The sequence below is a fragment of the Ammospiza caudacuta genome, chromosome 11 (genome assembly GCF_027887145.1).
Source record: "Ammospiza caudacuta isolate bAmmCau1 chromosome 11, bAmmCau1.pri, whole genome shotgun sequence".
In the NCBI taxonomy this organism is placed as follows: Eukaryota; Metazoa; Chordata; class Aves; order Passeriformes; family Passerellidae; genus Ammospiza; species Ammospiza caudacuta.
This window is the reverse complement of record NC_080603.1, coordinates 12927072-12939362: the sequence shown is the minus strand read 5'-3', so window position 1 is coordinate 12939362 and position 12291 is coordinate 12927072. Positions and strand designations below refer to the sequence as shown.

Below are 12291 nucleotides of genomic sequence, written 5' to 3'. Positions count from 1 at the left end.
GTCACCTAGAGCAAATTATTATTAATTGGGTCGGTTTTCAGTGGTGGAAATGCTTGTAAATTAAACACTGGAACTCCTTTTCCAAAGCCATGAGGATGTGCTTGCTTATTTACATCAAGGATGGCCTTATGACAGTAAGAGGGGGCTGTAGTTGAAATAGGAGCACAAATAATACCTGGGATAGCTCTCAGCACTGACAGTGCTTGACTCCTGGAGGAGAGCATGGTTCTGATTTAGACAGTAATTTTTAAGCCAGATTAGTGTGAATAAAACTGACTAAAATTTGAGATTGCAACCATTACTGCCTTCCCTCTTGAAATATAGTTTCTTTTTTTTTTCTGTTTAAGCCTAAAGCATCTTCTTTTAATTGCTGAAACGTAGAAATAATACTCTTGTATCCCATAATGTGATACCTGTTTAGCATGAGAAAAATGCTCTATAGCTGTTATATATAGTTTAGTAAAAGGTACTTACATGAAAACTTGGAGTTTAGTACTACTTAAGTCAATAAGTAAAAGTAAATGTCTGAACTTTTCTTTTACTGGTGTAGCAGTTCAATGTAGGCTGACTACAATTGATGTGGGCTTATTGTGGTTCTTATGTAGAAGCTGTTCTTCTGCATGGAGGTTTTCTGTACACAAAAGTTTAATTTCTTTGTAGAACTACTGTGTATTTAAAGACTGATTTACTCTCAATTCTTTACACATTGCCTAGGTCTAAGAAAATCCACAAAGAAGCGCAGTGAATCACCACCTGCGGAGCTCCCCAGTTTACGGCGGAGCACACGGCAAAAGACCACGGGCTCCTGTGCTAGCACCAGGTAAAACTTGAAGAAATGAAATTTGTTACTACAGTGAGCTGGTATTCATGTCATTTCCATGCATGCCTTGGCTGTCTCTGACTTGGCTGTTGTAAAAGCAGCTGTAGCTTTTCAGGCCTGCTGGATTACTCTGTACACTGGTGTCATAGATAGCTCATAGAGTTTTTCACCATCAGACTTCCAGTAAGTCGCCCAGCTGTGGAGGTGGAGGAAGAGAAACAACCAAAGCCAGCATCACAAACTTAAGTAATCCTGTCCTTAGAAAAGTGTTTAAGAAGAGAGACAGTAGTGCTGAACTACTGTCTCATGAATAGTGAAATAGATAATTGTTTTGAAAAAGAAGTCTTCGTGGTACCACACAGGAGTCAGTTTTAATAGGGGCACTGTTAAGCTGACTCAGCTTGTCAGCAGTTTCGTCTGAACTGCATCTAAGTACTTAATGTACTTCTTGGTAGTAGAAGTAGGAGGAGGAGTAGTCCTGAATTAGTAAATTTAAACAGCTGGAAGATTAAATGGGAGGGGAGAGTTTATGTATCCTGTGATGCAGTAAACTTCTGTAGTTGCATATATTGTGGGACTAAATGTAGGAAGCCTTAACAAACTTTATTTTTGTTCTTATGCCTAGATTGTTTAGTACTTCTAGCACATCCTCTTTTCCCCCTTCCACACCATTAAAAAACCACTTCTGGAGTCTTGATTTTGTTGTCAAGTGCATATCTGAATTTGACTGTTTACTTTGAAGGCAGATGTATTTGTGGCAATAAACGCTGTAGTGTTTAGAACTGCAAATCTAAATAGACTCATCCTCTCAAGCTTGTTCTGACTCTGAAAACCAAATTGAATGTCAGAGTCGTCTTCTTGCTTTTAGTAGTTCAGAACTTCCTGTAAAGATGTTCATTGGCGTCAATCATCAGTCTTCCCAAATGTGTGTATGACTTATAACAGTCACTTTAACCTTGCTCGTTTTCTCTGTTATATTTTAGTACACTGCCTGGTCTTGAAATGTTTAATGCCTTAGTGTAAACAAATCACTGCCATGGTGCAGGGCAGGGAGTGTACAGAGAGGTTGGATAATTTTATGAAGATTGATTCTTCCACAAATTGCTCATTTGTACAATGTTGTGGCAGTGATGTACATAAAGATTATATAGTCTTTAGTGGGCTTGCATTAGTAAATCTCTTATTTTAGTTCACAAGGTCTGAAATTTTGTGTTTTGAAACTTTTTAGTCGGCGAGGCTCTGGCCTGGGCAAAAGAGGAGCAGCTGAAGCTCGCCGACAGGAGAAGATGGCTGATCCTGACAACAACCAGGATGGAGTTAACTCTTCAGCTGCGCGGACAGATGAACCTCCCCAGGGAGCTGCAGGTGAAAAGGAACTTAAACTAAGGAATTTTTTGCACAGTTGCTAGTATAAAATTCTAAGCATTTAAAAATAGTTAAATGGATGAAGTTCTGAAGAGCAATTGTTTAAGCTGGTAAATAATGCTGGAAGATTTTTGAGTCAGAGGGATCCTTATATTCGAGCGTGATTTTTTTGGCTATTTGGTACATGTTTCAGTTATGCTTTTTTGTAGTATCCAAACTATATCCAGTAATCCAGATGTTAGCTTTTAAGCTTCTGCTACTTTTAAAAAAAAGTAACTTCTGCTGATAAATACCAGCATAAATATCAACTGAAAAATACATAAAACTGTTCAGAATAGAGAAGGCAAGCGTTACTTGTAAACCACTGTTGAAACTACTTGAATATTCCACAGCTTTTCTGTTGAAATTGCAAGCATGTGTGTACTGGAGAAATTTGTGACCAGTTGAATTCTGTTACTTGCACAGTTCTTTTAGATGATAATTTTATCAATTGACCATAATTAGTGAGCTCAAAGGAACTATGCAGTAATTATACTGAATGGTAGAAAATACTAAACATTCTATGCTATAACTCACTCTAAGAGTGAGTACAGAAAGTAGTATGGAAACTATGGCATAATACTCAATTAAGAAGGGTATACATTTATTAAGGGTACAGGTAAATCTGTCTGAAACTTAATTTTATGGACTTAGCTGTATTTTTTTTTTCATTATCTTGTGTTGATAAAGCCATTCTCTTCAGCTTTTGGAAATGCTAGAACTCTAGACTGCTCCGTTTTAAATTGGAAGTTTTACAGGAGTTTGTGGGTGGCAGCACTAAATGCAGAGTGCGGTTTTGATGGTGGAGCCTTATTTGGATGTGAGTTTTGTGGCTTTAAAGACACTGTAACTTGTATTAATTAATCTCTTATTGTTCCTTTAGCTTCTAGTTCTGTTGCTGGAGCTGTAGGTATGACAACTTCTGGAGAAAGTGAGTCAGATGATTCTGAGATGGGAAGACTACAAGGTATAAAAGTTGTCACTAATTTACCTTTTTGTTTGTTAGCCTGTAAATAACCATACCTACACAAATTCTGTATTACATTCAAGTGAGAAGGCTCTATTTTGTTTCAGTGTCTGTGAATGTGTTTCTGCTCACAGCAATTCTGAAGCAGGGATTTACAAGCCCTTAATTCACAAAAGATGCAAGCATGTCTGGAGAAGGGGGTGGGATAGTGTCTTTATTCATTTAAATGGTGTGTAATACCCTACTTCTGATAGTTTTCTATGAGGAGGTGGAGGGGAGAGAACTGAGAACTCAGTCCTATCAAGTGTGTAAGCTCAAATATGAAAATATTCTTTGCAAGCATGTTTTAAGTTTAGAGGGTAGGTTATACTCTGCCTGCTTCTGGATAACATTTTTTTTTTGTGCTTGTCATTGATACCCATGTTGCTGTAAGCTTTGACCAAAAAAAGTCTGAATGTTCTTAAAATGCTTGCTTTTGTGCTTGGGCTAAAGAAGCCTGGTCTCTCAAAACCAGAGAGTATGACAGGTATAAACTCAGTATGCATGTCCTGCAACTGGTCTAATGATTTTGCTACTACATTGCAGGGAGTCCTGAGATCATCATCTCCCTTGCAAATGACAGGTGTTTGTTAATCTGTATATTTAATGTGGGAGTGCTGTCAGTATCTGTTCACTTGCTTATAGTTCTTAGCAAGTATAGGTATGCATTAGAAATATTGGGCTAAATTGATTTTCACTATTAATGATCAGCAGTAGTGATGGTTGCTTGCAATAAAAATCAGAATCACCCACTTAGTTTAGCTTAAGTAACAGTACTGTAACAAAGTGTTAAAAATCAATCAGAAGAGAAACCCTCTAATACTTACCAGAGTTCTTCCTCTCCTGCTCGTCAGCAAATAAGGCTGTTGAACCTGTTTTTCAGTGCCATTTTTTTCAGAGTAGTAGTGCTGCAGGTCCTGAAAACATGAAGATAAGCTTAACCTATCCTGTGTAGTTTGAGTTTAGCTTTGAAATTGCAGCCAGATGTATCTGCTGCTCTGGCTCTAGGCTTGTAACAGTTTAATACAGGAAGTTACTTTTGTGAAATACACAGCTGTGCAAACTCAGCGGGTGACTTTGTAAAGGACCTTATTGCTCTGACACAAACAAAAATCAGTTACTTGTTCCTTTAAGGTCATCTTTTTGGTGTTTTTTCAAAATCGAGGTAGCTGCAATCATCTAATCCTAACTCTTTAAATATCAACATTCTAGTAGTCTTAAATGATAACATCACGGAATTTAAGCTTTTAAAAATATACATAGAAGCTTTGACAATGGCTGTTATCCTCTGTTTGCTTTTAGCTCTATTAGAGGCTAGGGGTCTTCCTCCTCACCTGTTTGGCCCTCTTGGTCCTCGGATGTCGCAGCTCTTCCACAGGACAATTGGAAGTGGAGCTAGTAAGCAAAGTTTGTCTAATTTGACTTAATTCTTTCCACTTCCAGACTAGTAGAATTCAGCCAGTAGTAAATCTAATATTTGTATTAGCTTCATAGTTTAATATAGTATTTTACATGTTGGAGACTTGTATGTCATGATAGTGCTAGACCACTTGTCAACAATTCTAATTTGCTTGTCTTCCTTTAAGGAAGAAAAATTTGCCTTAGCTGTATTTCTTTGCTTTTCTTTTTTGGGGCATCTTAATGTTCCCTTCTAGGTGGGGAAGGGAGGGTTCTTGCCTTTTCACCCATTTCTTATCTTTTTCTTTTGCATGATGGGCTGCTTAACAAAAGACCTCTCCAACCCCCTTGGGTTTTTTGCTAGCTTTAAACAAATGCTTAAGCTAGCTTTAAAACAATTAGTGGATGTCAGTTCTAAGTTATTATGTTGGTTTTAGTTTCAAAAGTGTCTTCAGTTTTGGACAGAATGGATTTCCTTCAGACGTTGTGTCAGTGAGAATGTGGGTCAGACTTGTTGCACCAGGTCTGCGCTATGCAGCTGGATGAGATGTGCACCTTCCAGCCCATGTCTGGCTTCCCAGGAGAGCCAGAGGCAGCCTGTTACACTGCATGCCAAGAAGAGGATGGGGTCTCATGGGTGCTCCATGTGCTGTATTAACTGAGGGGTGCTGCACAAAGGTGGGGTGGTGTGGGTTCCTGCTGTAGGTTGGCAAGATGGCTGTGCTGAGCAGTGTGGCGGACTCCCTGTGCTGACCAGTCTGCACTGGAAAGGCAGCCAAGAGTGAGATTTTTGTCTCCCTTCCCTATTCCCCCTTTTTATGACAGGGAAAGGAAATGAAACTACAAATACAGAGGAAAACAAACTATCTCTGGTCTTCCACTCTGGCAGAAGTATAGCATAACAGTTCCCTTGTACACTTTCTAATACCTTTTTTCCTAAATTTTTTTCTGGATATCTAGGTTCTAAAGCTCAACAGCTTTTACAAGGTCTCCAAGCCACTGATGAAAGTCAGCAACTACAGGCAGTGATTGAGATGTGCCAGCTGTTGGTTATGGGAAATGAAGAAACATTAGGAGGATTTCCAGTCAAGAGTGTTGTACCAGCTTTGGTAAAGATTTAATCTCAGATTTCTGTTGTAAGATATAATATTTCACTCAATGTCTTGATTAAATTAAATCATCACTATTTATATTGTCTTCTTAATGTGTGTGTATCTATCTTATTATTTGGTTTTGAGAGGATGTTCTGCTAAATTTTATAGTCTTATTAATTTTTAATAGCTCATGAATAGGCAGTGGTTCTTTTGGAATTCTTACTAACAATCCAAAATCCTGACTCAAAAGCTACTGTAGTGATTTGTACCCTTTTTATGATATCATCTAGATACATTTTTTTAAACAAACAATACTTTTTTTTTAAACAGATAACACTGCTGCAGATGGAGCACAACTTTGACATTGTAAGTAGTTTGTGATATTTAAGAAGCTTTTGAAATATTAAAATGTTATCTGAACTTAAAATCAAATATCTGTGTGTTTAATAGATGAATCATGCGTGTCGGGCCTTAACATACATGATGGAAGCACTTCCCAGATCATCTGCTGTAGTGGTAGATGCCATTCCTGTCTTCTTGGAAAAGGTAAAATGAAATTAAAACAGTGATAGAACAGCATGAGGGGATTATATAGTTTGTTTTAACTTTAGAAAATTCCATTAAGATAGTGGCTTCTTTTTCTGGTTTACAAGATAATACAAAGTGCATGATAAGCTTCTAAAGCCAGGCTTAATCTTTGCTCCCACCCTTACTGAAAAGTGCTCTCTCCTTCCCTGAGAACTTTTTGTTGGATTGGTGTCACAAACATACAAAATGTGTAAATAAATGAGCTGTTACCCCTTGGAGTAGCTCCGTGGCTGGGGTAGCCTCAGACTGTCAGACTTAGTCAGAGCTGGCTTCATTAGCATATGGGTCTTGGTAGAGGCTGTGTATCTGAGTGTTAATCAATATGATTATTTTTGAAAATCTGTTAAGAAGTTGATGTACAAGCTTTTTTGTTTTCTTGTAGCTGCAAGTTATCCAGTGCATTGATGTGGCAGAGCAGGCGCTCACAGCCCTGGAGATGTTGTCACGCAGGCACAGTAAAGCCATTCTGCAGGCAGTAAGTACAACCAAAACAGGGCAGGTTTGCCTCTGCCAGCTCTACATCTTTGTGATCTTCTGTGAAGATGAAATAAGAAAACAACTTTCTGTGACTTCAGCAGTACTGAGAGTGAAAATGTTTGTTTGTTTTGTTACAGGGTGGGTTGGCAGACTGTTTGCTGTATCTGGAATTCTTCAGTATAAATGCACAAAGGAATGCACTAGCTATTGCTGCCAACTGCTGCCAGAGTATAACACCTGATGAGTTTCACTTTGTGGCAGACTCTTTGCCACTGCTAACACAAAGGCTAACCCATCAGGTAAGAAGTTGTTTAAAAAATGGAACATCTTGATTTTGATCTGAAAGCAGTTTAAAGATGTCTTCAGATACCTGTTTCTTTGCTGTGTATTATTTGCCTTTGCAAGGTGATAATTGAGTTCACGTTTCTATACTGTCAGGTTCTGATATACCAATGTACATATGGACCTTCTGTGGTCCTGTAACTGTGACATTTTATAAAACAAGACAAATAAGATACTTTAACTCAAAGCGTGAGTAATGGTTTTGTAGTCCTTGTAAGAACAAGGATATCAGTGAGAAGTCGTCCAGTAGCATTACTGGTTTTATTTTTTCTTAACAGATGAGTTACAAGGTTCTCTCCCACTTTAAATCAGAACACCCTCTGTTTCAGTTTTTGTGGTTTTTTTGTGCTTTAACTTTCTGGGGGATTTTATGGCATTTTTAAAAAGTTCCTGCTTTTGTACAGTAGTTTGAAGTGATGATTCTGAAATCAAGGGGCTCCTAAGGGCTACGTATCATGCAGTGCTGCTGTGTTTATAAATGAGCATGTACAATAACTGCTGCTGCAAAAGAGATTTTTGGTGATCTGCTTGGTTGGCAGATCCCTGTTAAAAAGATGAAAAAGGAGAAATATTTTGTTTGTTAACAAATGCAAATAATTGGAAGCTTCCAGGTAATGGTTTTATGTATTCTTGTGCTGTTCTTAATTTTGCCTACATCGTCTTGCTGAAAGACTGCTTGAATCTTTGAGGCAGCTTCTAAGAAGCCAAATGACAGCTTTAGATTGTACTCTAGAAACAGGAAGCATCATTCTCACCAGTAGTAGGGACAAGTACTGATCCTGATCTCTGAAGAGAAGCTACAACCCACCAAAGTAAGATTTCAAGAAATTTTGAAGTGGAAATTTTCTGGAAAAGAATCTTGCGTTAGCTCTTAACAAAATAGTTGAGGTTGGAAGAGAGCCCTGTTACCTAGTCCTAGTTCTCCTGCAAGTTGAGCTAGAGCAGATTGTCAGGAGCATGTCCAGATGAGTTGTTTTTTTTTTCTGTTTTTAAGTATCTCCAAGGATGGAGACTTAATCTCTCAGGCTAACCTCTTCCATTGCTCAGCTACCCTTACAGTTAGTGTTTTATTATGTTCAGGTGAACTTTTTTGAGCATTTCATTGAACTTTTAACCAAAGCTGTTTTCAAGGCAGTCTTTACTTGTGTCTTTGAATTTGCTGTGTTGTATGTGCTGCATAATAGCAAAATCAGGCTTCATGTAGTCTGTGGAATAGTAGTGTTCACTCCTGCTTATTATCTATAACTCCTGTTACTTCAGTTTTTCCCTATTGTTTCCTCCTTTCAGAATCCAGGACTATTCAGAAGGACTATTTAGAGATTAATTTATTAATCTCTAAAGGTCCCTAAAGGTATTTGTGTTGCAAGAGGAGGGGTGTTTCCCAGGGAATATGTAGGAAGCACAGCTGTATCAGGAGGTCAGTTAAGACTGTCAGTGAGTTTAAAAGTGAGAGCTGTAATGTTGTGTAAAATGTGATTAGACTGGCCCTTTTGGAGAAACTTTATGAATGCCTCAAAATGGCAGCTTGTTCTAATGCAAGTTAAAATATTTCAATTTAAATAAAACTTTCTTATAACAGGACAAAAAGTCTGTTGAAAGCACTTGTCTGTGTTTTGCACGGCTAGTGGACAACTTCCAGCATGAAGAGGTAAGGGAGTGGATGGGGGTGCACTTCTGCTTTCTTCTCCACCCACCCTGTTTCTCTTGAGGGCTCACCTTTCAAGGACTAATGTTTCCCATTTTGTTGTTCCCTCCTTGAAGAACTTGCTGCAGCAGGTTGCTTCCAAGGACTTGTTGACAAATATCCAGCAGCTCCTGGTCGTGACACCTCCTATCCTGAGCTCAGGAATGTTCATCATGGTGGTGCGCATGTTCTCCCTGATGTGCTCCAACTGCCCCACACTTGCAGTCCAGCTTATGAAGCAAAGTGAGTTCTTACTTTCCATGTTCTAGGGGGCCTGTTCATTTGGATGCTTACAGTCAGTGTGGACCTCTATGCACTTGGTTATATAAATATTCTGTTCTTTCATTTTTTCTCTCTCTTAGTATGTTTCCCCTGGGATAAAAAGTTGTTTAAATTTTGTTGAAAGCTTTTATCCAGAGGGGTTTTTATCCTTTTTCCTAGCTGTTGCCACTGCAGTGCTCACTTAATTTTGAGTCTGTATTGGCTGCACAGGCTATTCTCATTCCAATGCAAGCTAAATAATTCTTTTCTTAGTTGTGACCATGTGGAGGAATGATGTGCTTTAAGTACTTCTTCTAGGGGAAAATATTGACAAAAGTAATTGGTGTAGAGCTGTCTTAGTTGTCACTTTTTTTTTTGTTCCATCTCACAAATTTTGACTGACCCCTTCATCTGCCCTGTATCTTTCCCTGTTTTCTTCTGTGTCCTGTATATTGAGTGGTATTTCTCCCCTAGTTGTCCCTTAAAGGAAAGAAACAAACCCAAAAAAGCCACTAACTCCAGACCTGAGAACAAGCACATTTCTTAGTGTTCAAAGAAACACTTTTGTCCTATAGTCCACTCTCTGCTTTGGGCAGTAAATACCTCTTTTGTGTAGTGTCCAACAGAAAATGGAATCCATATCTGATGCAGGCAGTCTCATGAATACTAATTTTTTATAGATATTGCAGAAACGCTTCACTTCCTCCTTTGTGGAGCCTCAAATGGGAGTTGTCAAGAACAAATTGACCTTGTTCCACGAAGTCCTCAAGAACTTTATGAACTTACTTCTCTTATCTGGTAAGTCTTGCAGTGCTAGGTTTTGGGTGTGGTTGGTATGTTAAAATCCTTAACTTGACTAAAATAAGGCGAACAGTTTTCAGCTTAGATGGACTTGATTGTATACTTGTAGTAAAATACTGTTTTAATGTTCTTTACAGTGAACTGATGCCTTGCCTGCCAAAAGAGGGGATCTTTGCTGTTGATACTATGCTAAAGAAAGGAAATGCACAAAATACAGATGGTGCAATATGGCAATGGCGAGATGACAGGGGTCTCTGGCATCCCTATAACAGGATTGATAGTCGGATAATAGAGGTAGTAATTCCACACTTTTGTGTGGTGATGCTTTTCAAATCTGCATGCGGTTGTATAGGGAATTGAGTGCTTTCTCTCTTTAAAAATACTACTCCTGATCTTTCTGAGTAAGAAACACAAGTTTCCTCAAACATCCTGCTGTAATATTGCACTGTTTTGGTGTTCAGCCATACCAAATCACTTATTTGCTGTTCTTATTGAATTTCTTTCACTGTTTTTCCTACTGTTACCCTTCTCCTCACCTTTTATATATTTTTTTGTTTATTAGGGGTTTCTTAACTTTATATTCTTCCTTGATTTTAGGCAGCTCATCAGGTTGGTGAGGATGAGATAAGCCTGTCTACGCTTGGGCGTGTCTATACTATTGATTTTAACTCTATGCAGCAAATAAATGAGGATACTGGAACAGCTCGTGCCATTCAGCGAAAACCAAACCCTTTAGCCAGTACAAACACTAGTAAGTACAGCTCAGCAAACACCTGGGCTCTCTAGCTGTGGCTAATATATGTTGGGTTGTGCAGCCATTTACTTCTTAATGAATGAATTTCTTACGGCTTCTGTGGAACATCAAACTATTCTGATTTACATGAATGTAGAAAATTTCATAACAAAGCTTATACTATTGACATGTGTGCTTTTTAACATGTAAGCTCCTCCTGGGACCTGAAAAAGTATCAAACTGAGAGGGAGCTGGGGGTGTTCCTGGCTTGGGATTTCTGAAACAGTTCTGTTCTTACAGCTCTTTTATTTAAGGAAGACTGTGAGGGCTTCTTACTGTTATACAGAAATACATAAAAAAACTGAAGAAAAAAAATATTAAACTCCTTGAAAGGGGAAGTTTTGTACCTTCTTACTCACTTTGACTTCTGGTTCTTGAATTTTCTCAATTTGAGAGCTGAACTGAATCAGTTTTAACAAAAGAAAGTAATTGTCAGAGCAGAGATGCAAAGGTTGTCCAGTGATTTGTTGTGCACTTTCTCACAGGTGGACATTCGGAATTGAAGAAGGATGATGCTCGAGCACAATTAATGAAAGAGGACCCAGAACTGGCAAAATCCTTTATCAAAACACTGTTTGGTGTTCTTTATGAAGTATATAGTTCTTCAGCTGGACCTGCTGTTAGACACAAGTGCCTTAGAGCAATTCTTAGGATAATTTATTTTGCTGATGCTGAACTTCTGAAGGATGTGCTGAAAAACCATGCTGTTTCAAGGTGGGTTCTTTAAGTGCTGCAAATGAAACTAATTTTGAGCTTACAGCTCAAACTTTAGATTACTTTTTTGAATCATCTTTTTCAGGGGAAAATGATACTTTAAAAGTGTTACTTTAAAAGTGTTACTTATTTTTCAAAAGCTGAGGCTGCCAGCTCTGCAGGATTTTTTTTTGCATCATAGATTTTACAGTAGTTGCCAATGCTAGACATTCTTACTGGAAACTTAGGTGGCCTCTGGCTGTGTGTACTAGGAGTGTCAAATATTTCCTTTATTGGTTTTTTGATTTCTAAGACTTGCCTATGAAATTCTGAGAGCAAGATAACTTTGAGGTAATACAGTGTGAACAGTAACAGACACTAATAGCATTCAACTGGTAAGTTTTATTCATGAAACCTCTCCTACATGTTACAGGTAAAGTTGGGGATCTGAGGATGCAACTGGAAAATAAACCAAATAGTTTTTCAGAGACAGTACTGAGTTCCAGAACATGTTTATAAAAGACTCGCTCCTTTATGCTATGTTAAAACTTGGTAAAAGTGATATAGGTAGGAAGAGAGCTGTTTAAGTCTTTTTATTGATAGCTTTTATAAAAGCATTGTGAAGTTTGTTTGCTTTCAGTCTCCAGTGCTGTGTATGCAAGATGAACTGACTTGATTTAAAAATAAAAACTCAGCCAAAACCCCACAAAGCTAATTCTAATAAATTATCTGTTTTAGTCATATTGCCTCCATGCTGTCGAGTCAAGACCTTAAGATAGTAGTTGGAGCCCTGCAGATGGCAGAGATTTTAATGCAAAAGTTACCTGACATTTTTAGTGTTTACTTCAGAAGAGAAGGTAAATCGTGGTTTCTTTTTTTTCTCTTCACTTCTTTATGTAGTATTTTAAAAATGTGTGTCTATTTTCCCAA

The 12291-nt window shown here is 38.1% G+C and overlaps 1 protein-coding gene across 10 annotated transcripts in view; it reads left to right on the top strand.

Moving 5' to 3' along the window:
- Positions 1-12291, top strand: part of TRIP12 (thyroid hormone receptor interactor 12) — a 77037-nt gene that overhangs the window by 43707 nt on the left and 21039 nt on the right. For 9 of the 10 annotated variants that reach the window (XM_058812244.1, XM_058812243.1, XM_058812241.1 and 6 more), the window contains 16 exons: positions 715-820; positions 2049-2185; positions 3108-3191; positions 4533-4628; positions 5589-5737; positions 6053-6088; positions 6173-6268; positions 6693-6785; positions 6925-7086; positions 8709-8777; positions 8891-9056; positions 9755-9872; positions 10013-10169; positions 10473-10626; positions 11154-11382; positions 12100-12218. In XM_058812244.1, the coding sequence (XP_058668227.1) occupies positions 715-820; positions 2049-2185; positions 3108-3191; positions 4533-4628; positions 5589-5737; positions 6053-6088; positions 6173-6268; positions 6693-6785; positions 6925-7086; positions 8709-8777; positions 8891-9056; positions 9755-9872; positions 10013-10169; positions 10473-10626; positions 11154-11382; positions 12100-12218 (1971 nt within the window). The remainder of the gene's footprint in view (positions 1-714; positions 821-2048; positions 2186-3107; positions 3192-4532; positions 4629-5588; positions 5738-6052; positions 6089-6172; positions 6269-6692; positions 6786-6924; positions 7087-8708; positions 8778-8890; positions 9057-9754; positions 9873-10012; positions 10170-10472; positions 10627-11153; positions 11383-12099; positions 12219-12291) is intronic. The other variant, XM_058812245.1, reaches the window with a different exon arrangement.